The following is a 20873-nucleotide window of genomic DNA, read 5'->3' as shown; positions in this document are numbered from 1 at the left end:
TAGCACCTGTTGCTCAAATGCATAATTCATTCTTAATCGTCATCATCTCTTTCAAAATTTTCTGCAACTTCTCCATGTTGTGTGTGTTTAATGGCGAAAAACAATAAAAGAATCATTTCTGTCCTTTCCCACCTCACACCAGACATCAATGGATGTTCTGTTTTGAGTTAAATCGGCTGAGCCTGTCATGGCCTTTATTTCGTCCAAAATTAGTCTTTGGAAATTGGTTCCAGTCCAGTGTTTCAGTCCAAATTTATACCAAAATGAATGTCTGTTTGGAATCAGAAATAGCCCTTATGTGGCTGTGCCACAGTGGCCTTCATTTAGACCAAATATAGTTGTTGAATATTGGGTCTGATTTGGTCCCAATTCCCTCCGAGATGAAGGGCTCTTTTGGACCACGTGCATAAATCAAATAAACAACACATGTAATACAAATACACAAATGTAATAATGCCACACGTGTAAAAACAGTTGCCTTCCTCAAACGAAAAACCTCATTTCCCACTGACAATTATATTTGCAGGATGGTTCATTCCCTAATTTCATCTAAAAGTGGCCCTTATACATGCTGCTGACTCGGAATGTCGACGACAGCTTTATTATGAAGATGAGAAGCTTGAACATGAAGTTGTTTATTCGACACTTTCAGCTCAGGCCAGATGGAGGTGGACATCCTGAAATAGTTGTCCCCTCAGGGGCATGAAAAAGACGCCTTTTCACCTTTCATTTTTAAACCAAGCTCAATTCCCTCTCTGGTTCAACATGGCTCTGTTTGTCATTTTTATTTTTATGCTCATGACTCCTGCTGTTTCAGCAAAACACTTTTTTAGCGAGAGGCCAAGTTGTTACCAGCCGGTACCCAGGAAACCAGACTTTGGAGTGAAGTGAGATTCTGTTTTTGGTTGTTGATGTGGTTTTTTGGTTTTGTTTTTTCCTTCCTCTCACTGGGTTTCCTCCTTTTGTCTCTCAATCACCACTAGATTTCTTCACTCTCTCTATCCACCTTGACCTGGTGAATCAACAGCTGCCAAAATCCTCTTGATAATGCAAAGCTGTTTTGTACAGTTTGACCTTTATTTGATAAACCTCCATCGACGCGGCGGAGCACGAGCTTCTTTTAGAGTTGATTCGTCGTCTTACGTCTCAACTGTACTTCACAACCTTCAGTGAAGCATTTGCATACAGATGGCTCGTATCTCCCAGTGTCCATGACTGTGAGCTGCTGTTTTGTCTCAGAACTGCAGCTCGTCCTCATGAACTCCTGAGTCTGGCTGAGCTGCCAAAGTCCTGGGACTGGAGGAATGTAAACGGCGTCAACTACGCCAGCACCAACCGTAACCAGCACATCCCTCAGTACTGCGGCTCCTGCTGGGCTCACGGCAGCACCAGCGCGATGGCAGGTTCATGTCTCTCCATCAATTTCTTCTTTTTTTTTTTTTAAGGCCTCTTCGCACATTTGAGTTTTTTTTTTTTGTCAAGGTGTTGTTGAGCTACAATTTCTGCTGGCAAGCAAATGCATCTCTGCGGATGGCAATTCTGATTGTGTTATGATTCAATAGTTTCAAGCACCTTCATTAAAGTAAATGGAATCTTAAAATTAAGATTTATGTATCATTAGCATGACAAAGCTTTTCTCATTTGGATTGAATCTTTCCAACTAGAGGCAGTAAGAATAAACCCAAGGCCAACTTTGTATTGGTTTGGAGCTCATCCCCTGGAGAGAAACCCCATCAACAGAAAGCAAATCTTGACAAATTAACAGATGGAAACCTCTGAAATTGAGCTGAGATTTTCATAAACACTGGAATTTTTTTTGTCTCTCGTAGATCGTATCAACATCAAGAGGAAAGGGGCGTGGCCATCTGCTTATCTGTCCGTCCAGCATGTGGTCGACTGTGCCGACTCGGGCACCTGTCACGGAGGCGACCACGGAGGAGTGTGGGAGTACGCCCACAGACACGGCATCCCTGACGAGACCTGCAACAACTACCAGGCCATTGATCAGAGTGAGAATTCACGAGCGGCATTTTATAACGTTGTATTTGTATCAGATGAGACTTTCAATTTTTTTTTTTTTAAAGGAGGAAAAGTCAGTCAGCTGTGCTCGGGTCAGTAAAGTCTGTTTGAGACATGGTGGGTGTGTGCTGACAAAGGCGTAGTAGCTCAGAGGCTGTTGCTCCACCAACTCACTGACTCCCTGGAATCTGTAAGCTCCTGCAGCTTGATGCTCTTTAACCGCAGCATAATTTTGAAAAATTATTTCAAAAAGTCAGACTTTAACGTGTGACCTTTTTCATTCAACTACACGGCTGACATGCGCAAACAGAACATCCAGTAATTCAGTCGACAGAAACACAGAACAATGTTAGAAATGTCTCGTTGCTAAAGAAACACAAAGCTACATTCCCACTGCTGGGTGACGGATCTTGCTGGACTCTGTCCTGGTGCGGCCCTGTTGGAAGAAGATCTCTATCATGAAAGGAAACTCTGTCTTGATGCAGTAGCACTCAAGTCTTGCCCTGATAAAATCCAGAAGCTGCTTCACTCTCTCATCACCGGAGCCCCTGATGATCAGATTGATTGAGCAGCCGGAGGGGCAAAGGAGCCCCTCTCTCTCCAGGGCCAGCAGGTCTGGAAGGTACTGTTGGGGATCATGGTCCATCAGCACCAGACCAAAACCTTCATTAGTCCCACTATCAAGCTCCAGCATAGACGGCAGCATTGGGATGCTCTCACCTGAACTACATGTCAACACCTGGAACTGCACAGAATGGAGGGCGTTAGAATCACTCCATTTCGTTTCTCTGGATGGATGTGAGCCTTCCCTCAGCCTACCTGGGTGTGTTTGAAGCCTGCCACCAGTAGGATCTCCTCCCCGAGCTCTGCTGTGCCCGGCTCCACCTCCACTGTGAGAAGCCTGCCAGCAGGGGGCAGTAGACGCAGCAGGCGGACTGAAGCGTAGCCACAGTGCATCCCCAGCTCCAGCACCAGGGTCGGGGACACACGCCTCACCACCTCATCCAGCACCTCACCTGAGTTGATAGATGAGGTTTGACACAATTATTGCTCGAATGGATAAATGAGACTGTGTCAAATAACACGGCAGCTCAAGAAGAACACATTCATTTTGCATGTAAACATACAGCATAATCACTGACCGATTAGTGGGCCGATGTAGACAGATGTGTGTGTGTCACCATAGAGGTCAAAGGTCTCCAGGACACTGTCAGCACTGCCGTGGGTGCATTTGGAGAACACAAAGGCGTGAGTGCTCCTCACACACACGGGCCCTCGCAGCAGCCTCTGAGCCCAGGCCAGAGCTCCTCGCCACAGTGTGGCAGCTTGGACACGATAGCGGCTGGAGAACACAACGATGGCAGGAAGCAGCAGGAAGGAAACAACTGTCCACCCCATTTGTACAGCTGCAGAGGATGAGAGGAACCCAAGCTCGCATCGTGGACCTCAACAGTGTGTGTGTGTGAGTGTGTGTGTGTGTGTGCGCGCGCGCGCGTGTGTGTGCGTGCGTGTGACAACACTGAAGTGTTTTGTTCCAAAATTTGAGAAAAAACCCAACACTGAGACACTGATAATCAGTGATTCTGACGAATTTGGTTCTTCTTAAAGCAGACTTATTATGGGTGTCCTTCATTTACCCCCCTCTGTTTCACCAGAGATTGAATTGGGGACTACATTGATATCTCGTTAGACAAATATAGTTTTTTTTAAACTTTGAAGTATGGGAAATAACCACTTGCTTCCTAGAATAAATGTATCAATGCTAAATGTATGAATTCTACATATATGCTGAATTTACACTGTTTCTGGGCAGTCATTTGACCCCAAACACCCAAAACCCCTTTGACAATATGGTTGAAAGTTCTCAGACAAGAAAAAAAAAGTATCTACAGTATTTTTTTTAACCATTAAGGATATTGGTGTCTACAATTCATGATACTCAAAACCAAATTAGCAAACCAAAAATAATTTCAACCAAGAAATGCATGAGCCAGCTGGGATTTTTTTTAAATTCTCCCAAGTGAAAAAACGGGAGACAAAAATGTTGGTCTCTGCTGCCCCCTGCCGAAAAAACTGTGGTAATTAATTGTAGCAGGTGCTGGAAAAGCAGGAATATCACACTAGAAATCCTAAACCCCACTATCCTTCCTCCGTCATCCAACCAGTCTGATTTTTACATAAAGAAAAGAACATCATTCGTCAACAGGTTTTTACGGCATACTATCAACAGTTTCTGCGATAAAACTCCCAGTAACATGGAATAGAAGTGAATTTAGCTCGTTTTGTCACCATGATAAAGGAGAAGGCATTTTTACTTTTTATGCACTAATTACTATTCTAACAACTATTTTATGATTGGAATTATGAAATAGTTTCTGTTTTATAAAATTGCAGTTTTCTTCACTAGAGGCACAATAATTAATATAAGGGGCCTCTGAAAACAGTGTAATGTGACTGCAAATGCACACCATTAAAACACAGTTTCTAAAAGGATTTTTATGTCAGTAGGTAAACAATGATGTTTTAGTTTAGTCTCTGTAATGTGGATCTGGAGAAGTTTGCAGTTTGTTAAAATATTTCAATGCACAGATGAGAAGTAAAACAAGGATACTGAACCTGTTATTAACATGGAAATTGAGGAGTACTGCTGCAATACTCGCCAAACTGCAGTGCTGCCAATCCAGGAGAAGAGGGTGTCCTGTCAAACACAGATGGGATTTTCTCTCCTCTGAGTCAACTGAAAACAAATCTCACACACACACACACACACACACACACAAAGTCAGACAGAATAGATATAAAAGCAAAACAGGTAGGAAATACAGGAGTGTAGAGAGGTGGGGAGTAGGCCTAAGTACACTTGTGGTGAAGACGCACACCTGCTTAGAACGCCCCTCCACACATCAGTTCAGCAAAGTGCATCGTCAAATCTACAGGCTCCGTTCTCTACCGGCTCTTTTCAGTCCTTAAAAAGGCCAAAATGAGAACTGATGTAACTCCAAATGCTGTTAAACAGGTCTGAAGAAAGTAGGAAACACACAAAACACACCATGGCAACAGAAACCATGCAGGTAAAGCGCGTAGGAGCAGGTGACAGATCAAATTCACGATTCGTATCAAATAAGAGGGGCAAGCGTCTTCATGTTTCAGTTGCAGCTTCTGGGTCTGAATGAACTGTCACAAACAAACAGAGCCCACAGCTGCAGCCCACGAAGATGAGTTTAAGATCCTGACACGTGGAAGGAATATCTCATGGCTTCGTGGACCAAAAGCATCGTGCTTAAACGTGTTTTACTACCTATTATAACCAACGATTTCTCAAAAAAACAAAAAACCATGAAGTCAACTCCCTTGTGTTTCGTACCACAGCTCGCGTATCATTGGTTTAATACCAGGCCGAAAGTGATGAAAGCGAACGTCTCATTAGATGAATAATCGAGGCCAGGTTGAGTTGGGTCTTTGCCCCAGATCAGTGAACTCTCTGCCCCCTCGGTGGACTGAAGAAGGCCGAGAGATCCCCAGCGTGTCGCTGCCCTCGTTGGCTGGCAGTGGGGCGGCACTGCTCCGAGTATTTTTGACCCTTGGAGCGAATCATACTGCGGCGTGCACGTCCTGCAAGTCCGGCTACGTCAAGTTAGCCATGGGCAATCAATTTGAGGCCGGAAGTTGGGGTATTTTGGGATAAAAATAAGACCAGGTTGCTGTAAGCTGTTGTAATATGTAGGTCAGAGAGACGAGTCTTTGTACGAATTGTTTTTTAATGCTAGAAATCCAATTTTATTTATTTTTATTATATAAGAATGTAATGAGCTGAAAAGACAAAACAAAATATAGTTAACCGAATAAATCGACTTTGAGGTAGCCGGTAACCTACTAAACAACACTAGAATACGTGGAATTAACCCACTTCTTACTGCGTTTGAGAAGAAGAAGAAGAAGAAGAACAAGAAGAAGAAGAAGAAGAAGAAGAAGAAACTTCACTTCCGGTTGCATTGCCGCCAAAATAAGGACGCGTCAATTAATCGCTGTTGCTGATTTGTTTGGTGTTGAACACTGAATTTAAACCAAAAAAAAAAAAAAAGCGAATTGAAAATGGAACTCCAGCGACTTGGATGGAGGCGTGTAAGACCGCTAAAAGGCAAGTTTACTGTTTAACCGTCCTCAATATTGATTTAGTCAGTTTATCCTGATAACTCTCGTTCGGTAATGTTGCATCTTGTCCTGTGCCGTATTAAGCGAATCAAGGTACAAAATAGACACCGGTGGCTCTGGTTTAAAGTCACGACGTAAAACATCGATGTGTAAACCTTTGAACAATTTAAGACAAGAAACTCAGCTAACGAAACGGGTTAGCAGTATACCACAGCAACTAACGCTTTGTTTGCAAAGCATTTCTGCTAACCCGTTTCGTTAGCTGAGTTTCTTGTCTTAAATTGCTCAAAGGACCAGCAAAATATATATATATATATATATATATATAATTTTAAAGAGCGTGTTGATGACATAGCAAAAAAAGTTTTTGAAACGCCTCGGAAAAATCAAGCTTTTATTTTGGTCCCTCTTACCGGAAGCTGCGTGTGTGACTGTGGCTAATTTGGCGCTCGTTTCTATCTGCAGACTTCCAACTACAGCGATTCAAGAGAGCAGCAACTGGTTCGGTTTGTCTCGCCGGTGCTGCTGCTGCTGCCGCCGCCGCCGCCGCTGCTGCCGTGACACCTACAACAGACGGTGGAGGCTGACTCACTCTCATTCCGGTGGACTAACGGGAAGCAGAGCTTTTTCATTAAAATTAACCCCAAACTAAACAATTTTTCTAGGCTCTTACACTTGGAGAACAGAGCTTATCCGCCAATGGCAAGTCCGGTTGCAGACATAGGACAGTCTCATCAGCATCACCGTGTGACCGAGTCGGCCGCCTACCAGGAGGCGCAGAAATGGATAGAGGTGAGTCATTTTGAACGTAGAAGGAGTCTTCTTAACTCTTCATCACTTTGCATGTGTCTCTGGCTGGTGGTTTTTATCGTGTGTGGCTAGTTAGTTAGCCTCCTGGTTTGCAGCCTGTAGCTGCCGGTGCATTCACGGGCCGTTTATTGCTTCGTCACCTGTTGAAAGGTGACGTAAGCTGCAATAACCTGACTGGTATGTTTCGAAAAAAAAAAAGGGGGGGGGGTCTTATTTTTTATGTCAGCGTGGGTTTTGATTTTCTTTTCTAAGCATTTATAACTGGGGCGGCAGGGCTCGGAGGTAAAGTGGCCGTATGGTAGCCGAAGGGTCGCTGGTTCGAGGCTCACTTATCCCGGTCACCCTGTCCAAGTATCCTTGGGCAAGATACTGAACCCCTAATTGCTCCTGATGGCCCTGAGATGGACTGGTGACCCGTCCAGGGTGAACCCCGCCTCTCAATGTCAGCTGGGATAGGCTCCAGCCCCCCCCCCCCCCAAAAAAAAGATAAGAGGTTTCGAAAATGGATGGATGGAACATTTATAGCAACTATGGTTGATGTAAATGTGTTAACATCCCTGTTGTGCGAAAGGAAAAGCATCACTCAACTCAACACTAAGAGAAGCACTCAAAGGAAATAAGTAAAATAACCTGTCTAAAAATAATTTCACAAGGTGCCAAGGAGGACATCACGCAGGTTGAACGGTTCCACAGCAGTTGCTCTTGGTGGCGGTCATACAGTAGCGGCGGCTGCTGTGGGGCCTTGTGCATGTTTGGCTGGAAACAATGAATGCATCATGTGGAATGGATTTTTGCCTCATTGCGAGCCTGGTGAACAATAATCAAACAAGCGAGGTTTTGTTCCTGGAGAATTTCAATCACAACACTCCACGCCTGCCCTCCCTGCATTTGACTTTGTCATCCTACAGTGAGCATGTCCCCCCCCAGTCAGCCCTCAAAACACTGATGAATGGGCTTGTTATCTGTGTTTGTTGGTGGAATGCAGCCACAGCTTTGTAGGTGTACATAAAAGGCTGAAATACCTGATTGAAAGTCCTCTTTGGCACTGATAGCTGTTTTTAAGTGTTTGATCTGTGCAGCAGGGGCACAGGTAGGAATTGTGGGGTTCGTTGACAGCAGAGAACTTCGAGGCCCCCTTTATGTACCCTCACTTACAATCTGTCATTTGACACACAATGCAGGAGAGCCTCATTCCCTTTTATTTGCCCATAAATCTAACTCCTGCTTTTCTCAGTTAGCTGGGTTTTCGTCAGTCAGAATGTTTGAAGTCATGCAAATATATGATCTCTTCAAAAAGATGTTGAGAACAGGAAAGATCAGAGTGTCAGGCGCCATTGAAGGCCTATTTAGCAGGATCAAACTCCTGGGAGGCCCATCTCACATCTTTAAAAAGTCACTAGTGACCTAGAATCAGAGGCAGATCAGGGCTGAGAGCTGAAAAGGGGGGAGGTAACTGATAGCGCTCTTTTGTTGTTGTTGTTCTGGTACTCCTCTCCCGAGAGGGCTGGTTTCATTACACACACACACACACACACACACACCCCTGGTAACAGTCACCTCAGGGAATCAGTCAGGCCGCTTGTTTCTGAATGAATGGAACGACACCAGGCTTCAGTCAGCATCCCAGTGGTCGCTGCCTGACTGCGCGTATTCCACAGGCTTGTGTCGTATAGGATGTCAGGACCCAAGACTCGTCGTTGCCTTGTTCAGAATTGTGCTGTAGTATATATGGAAGAAAATGTAAAACAAATAAATTAAAAAATCACAAAAATGTCCAATGTTACAAACCCGTAAAGTAACAGGAGCCAGCTCAGCTCAGCCCGGCGTGGCCTCCATGAGGTATCACTGCAGCCCCACATGTAGATCCATTTAAGAAAATACTCTCTAATGTTCCACTTTGTCACCTAAGTTCAAACTGGTCTCCAACTGTGTGAAGCCCAAACCTGATCAAGCCTTTATCATTCTTTTCTACAGGGCAGCTTCCCCTCATAGTCTTTCATCAATAACTCTGATTTTAAGCTCCTCTGAACTTCAGAGGACAGACACTCGTCCTTTGATGGGGGCGGAAGCCTTCAGATGGTTGATTGATTTGTGTCATATCGCTGCAGGGTGTTTGCATAAAGGGAAGCTTAATTTATTTATCTCTTGGGTTCTTTTTTCAGCACACATCTGGGTGGGTTGATGAGTGGCCTTTCTTCCCATTGGTGGTTAGGGACTTTTATTTTGCTGCAGGAAAAATATCAAAGCATAAATACGAGTAAGTAAATCTGTCAGCATTACATAATTTCATAATTTGTTATGAGTAAAGAAATGTATGGAGGGAAAACTCAATATGATAAATAACAAACTTATGTTTTGGGGATTATGTAACTAAACCATTCCAGGAGGAGGTAAAGTAGGAGATGTTCACCAGGGTTCATGGGGTGTTTCCTGAAAAAATGCTGAAGATGTCAAGAGACATGTAGATTTGTAAAGATTAACATATCATGACCCTCGTTTGTGTGTCTACAAATTTTTTATCTAATGTTTTTTGGCGAGAGATCATTCACTTTCAACATTTTCCATATCTCCTACTCTGCCCCAAACCTCCACCCACGTCTTTCCATGTAATGGCGTGTGTGTGTGTGTGTGTGTGTGTGTGTGTGGTGGGGGGTGGGGTTAAATATTACGAATTTCTGTTGTTACATGCCTGTGAGGGAAAAGAGATATCATCTATCATATTAGCAGTTTCTCTGTACCCACGAGTCAAATCACCAGACTGATCCATGTTATTAGATGATCTGGATATTACTGCGACACGACATCTTGTCTTCATTGTGCTCGTCGCAATACGTGGTTATCTTGGGACTTGGACTGTAATCACTGTAATGTGTATGTAGAGGGCAGCACACGCAAAGGTTCTCTCAAAAACAGCTGCAAGATCTTTGCATCCAAGCTCGCTTTGGTAAATGATTCTTGGAAGAAGTAACTGAGAGACGACTTATTGACACCAAGCTTCTGTTAAATAACATGATTCTATAGCTGCAGCGTAGGAATGTGTTGTACAACCCAGAGGCAAGATGGCGTCGGTGAAGCTCTGGCTCCATTGAATCTGGGTTATGCCTGAAATACGGTTTGTGGTTCACACTAGCTTAATATATACTGAAGCAGATGCTAACTGGTGGTTGGGGAAAAAACTGCAAACGTCATCACGCCGACGGAGGAAGTGCAAAGCTGGTTTTGGTTATGTTGAAGTCGTGGTTTTGCAGTGTAGTTTGTGCGTGGCATAATCCTTAAAGAATCCTAAAAAAAAAGGTGTTTATTTGTGAAAATTACCAAGCCAAACAAAGCTTGTAATTTATTTATTTATTTATTTTTTGCCACAGAGTCTGTTTCCTGTAGTGATTGATAATCCAGTTTAAAAATCTCATTGGTTTTTGGTGGAAGGAACCCATGGCTACACTAACTTCCCTGTTGAAGACAAAAATACATCATCCCTGCAGCACTCTACTGTATAACTAAAGCTATGTTTGCAACTGTGCACGTAACCACTGACTGAATTTCTCCTTGAATGTCACAACAGCAACATCCTTTGAACTGCTGTGCCTCGCACCTCCTGTGTTTGGCCCTGGGCTGTTTTGGAAATCAAGTATGTGCATAAAGATCACTCCAGAATCCCTCCATGATGCCATTCCCAGCTTTAGCGCATTGTCATTCTTTCCAGTAGTCCATGGATCTATGGGCTGACGTGTTTAATGCTGAGCTTTCCTGCTACTTTTTTTTTTTTCTTCTGAAAACACATGAGTTGCATTGTCATGGCAGACAGTAAATATTGGAGGGAAGTGGCTGTGAGAGAAGGGTTTAGAGTAGATTGAGGATATCCCGTTCATCAGTCATCTTAATGCTCCGATGAGCTCAAAATCCAGGGTCTACCACATACCCCCTCGCTCACTGTGCAGCTTTAAGGATGAGCTCAGACGACGCAGTTAACTGTGATACTAAAGTAAGAGAATTCATTTGAAACATGAACATGATTAACTTCAGCTGCCTGAGTTTTGCCCAGTTTCTCTTGATTCAGAGGTGACGGCATTAAATCTGTTTTCAAGGTGGCGGACATAGTTAAATACTCTGGGCGTAATGCTAGCGACATCCCTGTTTCACATGAGGGAGTGGGAGGAAAACGAGCTTTTGCTAGCTTAAAACTACTTGCAGCAACAGCCAGATTTGCTGTTTGTCAAAACATTTAAATTAGCTGCTGCCAGGGCAACCTCGCTCAGTGAAAATGAACATTTTTTTTTTCACATTGAAGCGTTATCGAGGTGTGAAGGGTTTCTGGATCTGCTCAAACTGCCAGGAGAACTTCATCAAAGTAAAATTAAAATATCTGTCACAGTATTTTTTATTTATTTTTATTTTTTTTACTTGTCATGTCTCATCAAACATTAGTATTTGGGTGAGGTTACATGAGTTACAATCAGATTTCTGTTTGGTGGTACAACATGGAAGGTTCATTGCCTTCCACACCGTTTGACTCAAAACTTCACCTTCCCCCATCTTTAAAATCTCCTAAACATAAACCCAATTTGGCTAAAAGGATAAATTTAAAAGTATGTATTAAAGTATGCCCTTTTTAAACACATAACATATAATTTTATGTAGATACGTGAAAATTGCTTGACATAGGTCATAGCACATTGCATGCTTCTCTAGATTGTTCCATGTGACGATCACATGTTGTTCCAGGCATTTTGGTGAAATGCACTAATGAGGCCTCTTTTGTTGGAACTTTTCAGGGATGTTTCCATGGCACGCCCATTCAAATATTTAGGTTATTGACAATTTTAAACATGTCCTCTGCAAATTTCGGGAAATTTTTCGGTTAAAGAAATTTGCCAAAAGGTTAGTGAGTCCTTGAATTCCAAATGGGCTCTGACTGTTGTGGCACAAATAAGGTGTGTTTAATGGAAAGACTGTTATGTTTGTGCTGCTCGAGGTAAATCCTACGAATGTTTTTAGCCAGTCAGTTAGCCATAGATTCTGTATTTTAACATTTGTATTTATAATTTGAAACTGTCAAAGTACTATTGGTTAAATATAAAAAGAAACATGGCCGTGTTCTGCTCAGCTGAGCCATGGCTGATGCACGTACAGTCCAAAGTTTAATGCTGTAGTGTAGTGTGCAGTTAAGCTGAAGCCCCTTCTCTGCTAGAACATGTGTCCGCGGTGCATAGCTTGAATCACTCAAACAAATGAGAAATCCCTGAGAGTAATGCTAATCACTAACCCTGTGGTTGTGATCCTCTTAATCTCAGCAGAAGCCTTCTGTCCACTCCTGGTGGTGCAGGGAAAAGAGCTGGTGTGTTGACGCAGCTAAACAGCAAGAGTTAGGGATTACAGCCACCCCCCCCAAAAAAAGAAACCTGCGCTTGAATGTCTTTTATCATGTCAGTCTTGATGCAACTATATTTTGTAAATTAAAGTTTAACTTTACTCATATGATTGCTATGGGAGGGCACATTTTTGCATCAGTTTGTCAGATGCGGTCAAATGTTTAAATGTTTGTTTCTGTGTTTTTGGAGAGTTTGGCAGCTTATAAGGACAATTCAATGAGAAACACACAAAAATGTATGCAGTATGTACAAAGATGCAGTTGTCAGCAAATGTCTTCCAGTCTCAGACCAGATGGGCCTTTATAAAAACACATGGCACGTGATTCTGTGGTGGATTATAAAGTAGATGAGAGATTAGCTGCTTCACTCTTTATTGCACATTGGTATCTATGTTGCCGCCTGGGTAAAATGGTTATTCTATGTTCTGTTGCTTGATAAGTCACGCTTTTAGGTGTAACTTAACAGTGATATCAAGGATTTTCTTTAACTCATTTCCTACAGCTAATCTCGACTGAAACATTCAGGATACTTTAGGTTTATAGTTGTGTTGTCCGACCTGAAGATGACTTGAATGAAGCTCCTCATCTAAAAGAGTCCAAAGAAAACAGTGCATTTGTGAAGCTGCGTTTTGATTTGGTAGACATTGAAGGGGAAGGCGGAGGGCGGGGGGGGGGGTGGTTAATTGTTCCCTCAATATATAATTGTAAACTTGATCAGTTAATAAAATAATAACACAACTATGCGCTCAACTTCAAACAGATTTCTAATTTTAACAAACTAACATCACCATAATATAGAGCTCCATCCATGTGATTTTTCATTGGTGACATGGCCAGGAAAGTTTGTGTGTGTGTGTGTGTGTGTGTGTGTGTGTGTGTGTGTGTGTGTGCGCACATCTGAGTGTACAGCAGGGGTGGGGAGGGGTTGACTGACTGAGAGATGCTTTGTTGAAACAATGGCAGGAACCACATTACGTATCTTCTATGTAAAAATATTTGTTTATTAAGAAACTGAAGCTGCTGAAGTACATTGGTTGCCCCATTTTATGATTATGTGTTTAGTTTTTATCTGTCTGAGAGAATGATGCCATCTGAAACTGATTAACTAGTAGGCCTCTTGCCTTCCTTTCTGAGAGAGCACCAACAGTTGCACTTTTGTCAGACTTTAACTCAAAGTATAAGAAGAGGGCAATTGTGCATGCTCTGCGCACACTGTATACCAGCAGCGATAGAGCCTTGCATAACCGATAAACTGTTGAAAATAACTTAATGGACAGATGGAGAATGGATTGGCAAAAGTAGAGCACTGAGAATATTCGCTGTTCACTCTCTTGTTCCCTTTGGTTTCTAACACACCGGTTCATCGTCGGCCGTCAGTTGAGTCTGCGGCCTCAGTCTTTGCGGTGTTCTTGGCTCTGTTGGCAGCTTTTCCAGTGAATGGAGAATGATGAATGGGTGGCTGAGTCTGTCAGTCAGACAAATCATTCGTACTGGCTGGCATCAAATGAATTTCATAGAGGGCAAGTACTTTATTATTTATTATTATTAAAAGGTAGTTGCCAAATCCTGCTCTATTCATATCCCATGATCCTCTGGTTCCCCTTTTTCAGTAACTTATGAAGAATGCTACCACCGGCCACGATGGGTTATTTCCTTTAATGCAGAGGCAGAATGAATGTTGATTTTTCTGCCATATGTAAAGGCAGAAATGCCCTGTTTGCCTGATAGTGGCTGTGTTTTGGTGGTGTAAGCTGTTGACGATGTTTGGGTGTAGCCAGTTGTAGCTTGTGATGCACTGTACCCATACTCTTATAAAAATGTAAGAAGTTATTTTTGCCTTTTAATGATTAAACATTAATATTAAAAAGTAATGGCTAATGAGCTAAAGAAACTTTACTTGTATAAGTTTTTGCACCAGTCATTGCAATTTTTGTAGACCTAAGGGCTTATATAATTTTGCGAAAGGAACTCAAAGCCACTGTAGGGCGCTTTTTTTTTTTTTTAAGAAGTTATTATGCAGTCTTTTTGCAGTTTGGAGTGCTTTGCACTTACAACATGTCCAAAAAACTCTCAGGTTGTGTTTTGTTAATATTCTAAGCATGAAATTAAAGCATACATGGGAAGACTTCAGCCGCCCGGTCGGGTGTTCCCACAAGCACAAGGTCAGGACATGCACTGTCGCCTCACAGCAAGAAGGTTCCTGGTTCGAGTCCCGGCTCAGGCACAGGATCTTTCTGTGTGGAGTCTGCATGTTTTCCCTGTACCTGCGTGGGTTCTATCCAGGTACTCCTGCTTCTTCCCACCATCCAAAAACATGCAATTGGGGACTAGGCTAATTGATACTCTAAATTGATGTGAGTGTGAATGGTTGTTTGTCTCTGTATGTTGGCCCTGCGATGGACTGGTGACCTGTCCAGGGTGAACCCTGCTTCTCGCCCGTAGATGCTGGGATAGGCTCCACCCCCCCCCCGCGACCCTTAACAGGAATAAGCGGAAGAAAATGGATGGATGGATGGACCTTTTTTGGAGGTTTTTTTTTTTTTTTTTTTTTGTCTTTCCTTTTACCAACCAATCAATAAAAACTTGGTGGACTAAAGCTTGGTTTATGCTTCTGCGTCATGGTGATGGCGTAGACACTACGCCGTCATTGAGCATTCGAGGTTCTGCGTCGAGGGAACGCGTTAATCTGCAGTTCACCGCCAAGCCGCTAGGGGTGTGTGGCTGTGTCTTTGTATGGTTTCGGGTGTTTTGCGATATCTCCCTCCACAAATTGTTTGCCATTTTGCAGTCTTTATAGGGCCATGAAGAGGAGTTGTAACGGTGGTTGTACTTGCTGACCTCCTCGATAACCCTTTCTTTGGCTTGGTCCATTTTTGCATGTAGCTCTAACCACAGAAACTTTAAAAATGGCGACACAGAAGCATAAACCAGGCTTAAGGCTCTTCTGGTTGACTAACATTTAGTTAGCTTTTAGAAGCTAACTGTAGTATTAAGAGACTTTATCTGTTTGATGACCAGCCTGTTCTCTAATCTTTTCCCAATAATGACAGTCCATGCTTCCTCTGTCATGACTATTGATCGACCCTATTCACAGGCAATGTGGGTCATTTTGCATGCCACTTATTTGGTTCAGTTTCATTGATGGTTTTGTAGGCTTTTGGCCAAAAAGCTCACAGGCCTTAAATCCTTCGACCAGCTGGGGAAACCTTTGCAAATGCGCATGTAAAGGACTCACCTTCCAGCGAGTATTTCACTGTCGATGTAGTGTTTAAACTACATCCGCTGTTGAGGATTTGGTTGTTATGGAGAACTTCTTTGGCAATAATTGACTACAACGTTGGAGGGTTCCCGTGGTGCTGAAGACGGTCTCGACATTTGGTGAGAAGCAGGCTATACCCTGTGAGACATATACCATGTCTCTCCTGGGCGGCAGCAAAGAATGACCCAAAAAAGAGATTTAACAAGTGATAAGTTATCAGAGCTCGACAGTATGTTGTCACATTGAAAGGTATTTAATAAAAGTAACACAAAACATGGGTGCCATGAATAATCCTGGAACTATAGCCTGAGGTGTTACTCACACTTCTTCCTGCACCTGGCACTATTTGGAGATGCACTTAAAAGGCGAGTGGGACTGTTTGATGGATAGGACATAGACTAATGTCTCTCCGCCGTCCAGGGGATGCTTCTAATTGGGTCATCCAAGCTGAGCTGGTTTCCTCGTTTTCTGAGCTGGGGCACTGGGGAGCTGGACTCCTTCTGACTATCGAGGGAGAGGACCTGTGCTGGATGGCAGACTGACAGCCTGGTAGCAGCTGTGACAGACTGGATCTCAGCTTTTCTCTTCTCCACTGTACATAATCTTTTTAAGAACAAATGATCACATGTTTGTGTTTTAAATAGATCATGTATGAATTGTACACAAGAATATGATGACACCTCTTCCCTATTTGTTCTTCTCAAATACAAGCTCAACTGCCACATTCATGCCTTTCTATTTAGTGGAATTTACTTCTGGTGTTTGTGTTGGTGATGCAGGGGCTGCTTTACACACACACACACACACACACACACACACACACACGATCCAAAGGAAACACTGCATTACATTATTTCCTCCATCCATGGCATTCCTGAACTCCTACACAAGCTTTATCCCATTCTCACACACACACACACACACACACACACACACACACACACACACACACACACACGGCATCCATGCACGCACCAGCTGGTAGCCTCACAACAACAATGCGTGCTGTCACCACACTCTGGAAAGAGACACCATCCTCTCAGCTGACTACTGTTTGTGTTAGCTAGGCTCAATGATGCAGCATTTCTGTCATTGGTGTATTTCTGCCAAATCAGTGGTAAAATGTAGTAAAGTTAAGTTGCTGACACAGTAGATATGATGTTTTTAACTAATGATGAGTCTAAATTAGTTATGGCATTGATACTAATAGTATTTCTACCATTCTACCATTAAAATACTGTGTGGCAAAATTAGTTACACATATTTTTAGACATTTGGCTGGATATTTGTTAGCTGCACTGTCTTATAAGATGAGGATGAAGGCGACAACATCATCTTATTAGTGTGGAATTAGTTTTCTATATCCTGTTTTAGGTTAGACGCCCCTTGCATGACCCTAGCAGACCCCTATTTAGTATTCAGCTAAAACCATTAGGTTTTATTTGCATGAGAATACTTCTCTGGTTTCTTTATTTCTATTTTTTTTTCAGTAGGTCTTCTTTTTGTGAGTCTTTATAGTGTGTTTGCCCAGGAAGAAGACTTAAATGCACTTTGACATAGATTTTACAGCCTACTGGTGAGCTGGAACATCAGCCTCTCTTTGCAACACAATCAAATTGAAATTAAGCAGATTAGTTTGGAGTTGGAACTAAGACATTTTCAGTTGCAGATACATGTACGGCATGGCTCAGGGGTAGAGTGGCCGTCTAGCAACCGAAGGGTTGCTGGTTCGATCCCCGATCCCGGTGACCATGTCGAAGTGTCCTTGAGCAAGATACTGAACCCATAATTGCTCCTGATGAGTAGGTTGGCACCTTGCATGGTAGCCTCCACCATCAGTGTGTGAGTGTGTGTGTGAATGGGTGAATGAGATGACACTGTAAAGCGCTTTGAGTGCCGCTAAGGTAGAAAAGCGCTATATAAATTGAGTCCATTTACCATTTACTGCAATTTCTGCAACAAAGAAAAGGGCAAAGGTGTGAAAAAATGGATGAAAATGTGATGCTATGGTTGTGGACTCAAGATAAATTGTATGATATATACAAGTGTTCAGAGAAAACAATTTTAAACTATAGTTGCACACAAATAAAATCATAAGTCTTGAATGTGATTATCTTTGAAAATATAAAAACCAAACATGTTTGTGTAGTACCTTAGTGCTCTTTTACTGTCGTCTGAAGTTGGAAGCCGATTACCAGGCGAGCAACCACTTCTAAACTGTCAATTGTTTGTTGCTCAGTGGCCTCAGCTGGGCGCTGTCACTACCAGGGTAAAGGGCTCAGATTTCTACTGGGCTCATCCACACAGAAAATGCAAGCAGTCATGGTGTGGAAGCAGATAAAGCCGTGCACTGAGTGACATATATTAGACCTGTACAGTAGGGGCCCTGTTCTCCCCAACTGCAACAAGCACAGGCTCTCCAGACTGATTCAGACCTGGACTACAGCCAGCTCTGCTATTCATGATATGAAGGCTATTTGCTAAATGTTACACACTTTAATTGTTTAGCCATTTTCACTGAAGCCAAACCCAACATGCAGAAACTTGGAGAGGCAAAATTAGGCTGTAGAAGCCTGTGACTGACAGGCTGCATTTGCCCAAAGAATGAGCGTAATGTTTAGAAAATTATTCACTAAGGACCCTTATAAATCTTCAAGTTTTCCTGGATAATTTGATATGGTTACCATTATTGGGGGGGGGGGGGGGGGGGGGGCTGTGTTTCTTCCCAGAAGTTCACCTTGAAATTCTTAAATTTATTATTCTGCATTTACTGGTTGCCATGATGAAGAAACAAAATAAAATCCAGCATTAAGTAGTGGCTTTGAATTTAGCAATCTTAAACAACACCACATATGGAATGTCCCCTTATGACGAAAGCTATTACACAAAGTACATAATCTATACTTTCTGACTCACTAGAAATAGTTTGACCTGTAGCAAGATGTTTATACATGCACAGAACTTTTAAAATCCACATTGACAGCATCATATATGAATACATTATATTAAACACATGACTGGCTACTTTTTAATGCATTCGGAACTGGCTAATTAAGTTAGCTTGACTGAGCACAGTTGTCATTATGAACAATGCATGGCTTCCTTGATCCAAACACTGGCTGTTCACTTACCGTAATTCTCTCAAGTTAAGAGTGTCAATACCTACAGTGGAAGGGCTTAAGTTGCAGCACTATTTTCTTGAGAGCTGTTATCCCTATCCTCTTGCTGGTAGCAGGGGATAAACTCTAATCCTGACTAATCTAGCCACCTGCACCGCCCTCCTTTAAGGCCAAGCATGACAGCTCCCCTGGGTGGCCCAGGTCCAGCTGTGACAGTATCATTGAGGGGACATAGGAAGCTTTGTGGCATGTCTTGCCGTGTCACCCCGACCTTGACCCTTAGAAATCCTTTGGTTTCCTGTAATGTTTACCCTCTCAAGGAGAACAACATCATCTCTTCTGCAGAGCAGCTAATATAATGCATCATCTGTCTTAGTCAATTGTGTTTTGATTTGACTGATAAAAAAGCATTTTGGGTGATGGGGAAGATGCGGCAGAGTCAGGACTTTACAAACTGCAGAGGGAATTGGAGGTGAGAATCAAGTCTCGGCTATTTTACTCCTCTTTATTCGCCTGTATTTGCTAATATTTGGCTTTCTGGAAGCAGAAATCATCCAGCTCAGCAATACTCAGGCTTTTATCAGTGATTTCATCTATAGAACACAGCTAAAAGCAAGATCTCCATGGACCTTCTTTGGTGGTTCTTGAAAGGCCTTATAGAATTTCACTCATGTTAAGTTGACAAAATGGTGAAGTCATTGAGATAATAACAAACTCATCAAATGCATTAGACCTCACGGATTGGCATTTGTAAGAATATCTAAAAAAAAAAAAATCCTTTTTAAAGTTGATCAGTTTTTGTAGACATTGTGTGTTGCTCTAGATGAGTCCCAGTTAAATGGCGAGTCGTGACTTTCTTAACTGTTTTTATTTATTTTCAGTTTTTCCACATTCCTCAAATACAGTAATGATCACATCAAGCAAATGAAGAGAAACAGCAGAGGTTATCAAACTGTTTTTCTGCAGGGCAACACGTTCACGTTATAGATGTATTTTACATTCATCACTCAACACTCTTCATGTTCTCCGTGATATAATCAGTCATTCAAACAACTACTAAGCAACTTATGCAATATGAGCAAAGCCTAAGCTTTAGTTAAAGAACCTTCACAGAAATTTGACATAATGGCTGTTGTGAAACTATTTACAGCAGTACTTTTAATCCTACGGCTCAACCTCAGAGGTCATCAGTCCGTCTCTGATTGTACAGGCATGTGTGTTGGCTTAATGAACAATGTGAGTCAGAGCCACTATATCAATAAGGGAAAGCTACTTTACGTGTTCCAATGATGGACATACAACTGTGAAATAAAATGGCATTTCCTTGTTGTGCGTGTGAACATTCTTAGCTCATTTCATTTTTCTGTCTCACTGGTGGAGCTTGACCTGGGGAGAACTGTATTTGTCATATGTATTCCCTCTTTTTATGTGTTTGTACATGCAAGCAGCAAATTGATGAGAGACTGAATGTAAGCACGAGTTTAACTCAACAGCAACCAACAATGTGCGAATACTCAACAGTCCCAATCAATTGGTACTCTGCCTATTTGTATAAACAGGTTGATTTGTTCCAAGAACACCAGGTACAAAAGCATGTTTGCTTTATTATAATGTGTAAAAAAGAAAATTTGACATCAGCGCAATTTGGCCAACAAATACACCAATTCCAATACATCTGTAAAAGTCAAGTCAATTTTATTTGTATAGCGCCAAATCACAACAAAAGTTCTCTCATGACTCTTTACAAGTAGAACAGGTACAGGCTCACTCCTTCAATGAATTTACACCCAACAATTCTCCATGAGCAAGCGCATCCTGCAACAACAGCGACGAAAACCTTCCTTTTAAAAGGCAGGAACGTCGAGCAGACCCAGGCTCAATGGGAACAGACGTCTGCTTTGACCGGTTGGGGGGAAAGAGAGCAGCAGAGTGGGGCAGAGACAAAGACAGATAATGGAGGAAGACAGATATGTAGAAGGAAAGAGTGGGACAGAGATAAAGAGAGAGAGAAAGGGAAGAGACTGATGGACAGACAAAGACGCGAACAGGTGGAGCTGCTGAAAGGCTGAAATTGGCAGATATTTGGCCGGCCAATGAGTTGTTGGGCTCTTCTCGAAAACATTGCAATTCAGTTGGCTTTTGGTCC

The 20873-nt window shown here is 42.5% G+C and overlaps 3 protein-coding genes across 9 annotated transcripts in view; 2 read left to right on the top strand and 1 right to left on the bottom strand.

The window, feature by feature from the left end:
• Positions 1-461: 461 nt before the first annotated feature.
• LOC147251486 (catechol O-methyltransferase-like) lies at positions 462-5640 on the bottom strand. Of its 5 annotated transcripts, none has more exons than XM_086222736.1 (6): positions 5384-5640; positions 4899-4984; positions 4636-4768; positions 3162-3425; positions 2839-3035; positions 462-2764 (listed from the first exon to the last, which is right to left on the bottom strand). In XM_086222736.1, exons 3-6 carry the CDS (start codon positions 4646-4648, stop codon positions 2402-2404), a joined length of 837 nt encoding a protein of 278 aa, XP_086078862.1. In that variant the 5' UTR covers positions 4649-4768; positions 4899-4984; positions 5384-5640; the 3' UTR covers positions 462-2401. The 5 variants fall into 5 exon arrangements, with proteins under 5 accessions (XP_086078862.1, XP_086078860.1, XP_086078864.1 ...); XM_086222734.1 differs by having other exon boundaries at positions 4636-4756; XM_086222738.1 differs by having other exon boundaries at positions 4680-4768; positions 5384-5639.
• LOC147251487 (cathepsin Z-like) lies at positions 758-2134 on the top strand. The gene is made up of 3 exons (XM_086222740.1): positions 758-887; positions 1240-1403; positions 1830-2134. The coding sequence occupies exons 1-3, from the start codon at positions 766-768 to the stop codon at positions 2117-2119; spliced, it is 576 nt and encodes a 191-aa protein (XP_086078866.1). The 5' UTR covers positions 758-765; the 3' UTR covers positions 2120-2134.
• A 380-nt stretch (positions 5641-6020) lies between the features above and the next one.
• Positions 6021-20873, top strand: part of LOC147251485 (LIM and calponin homology domains-containing protein 1-like) — an 85623-nt gene continuing 70770 nt past the window's right edge. For 2 of the 3 annotated variants that reach the window (XM_086222253.1, XM_086222254.1), the window contains exons 1-3: positions 6022-6157; positions 6637-6747; positions 6837-6963. In XM_086222253.1, coding sequence (XP_086078379.1) covers positions 6132-6157; positions 6637-6747; positions 6837-6963 — 264 coding nt within the window. In that variant the 5' untranslated portion in view covers positions 6022-6131. Of the gene's footprint in view, positions 6158-6636; positions 6748-6836; positions 6964-20873 lie in introns of all 3 variants that reach the window. The other variant, XM_086222252.1, reaches the window with a different exon arrangement.

This window comes from Aulostomus chinensis, chromosome 13, assembly GCF_037954235.1.
Source record: "Aulostomus chinensis isolate RoL2024-O1b breed Wild chromosome 13, RoL_Achi_v1.0, whole genome shotgun sequence".
In the NCBI taxonomy this organism is placed as follows: domain Eukaryota; kingdom Metazoa; phylum Chordata; class Actinopteri; order Syngnathiformes; family Aulostomidae; genus Aulostomus; species Aulostomus chinensis.
This window is presented reverse-complemented; position numbering and strand designations above follow the sequence as displayed.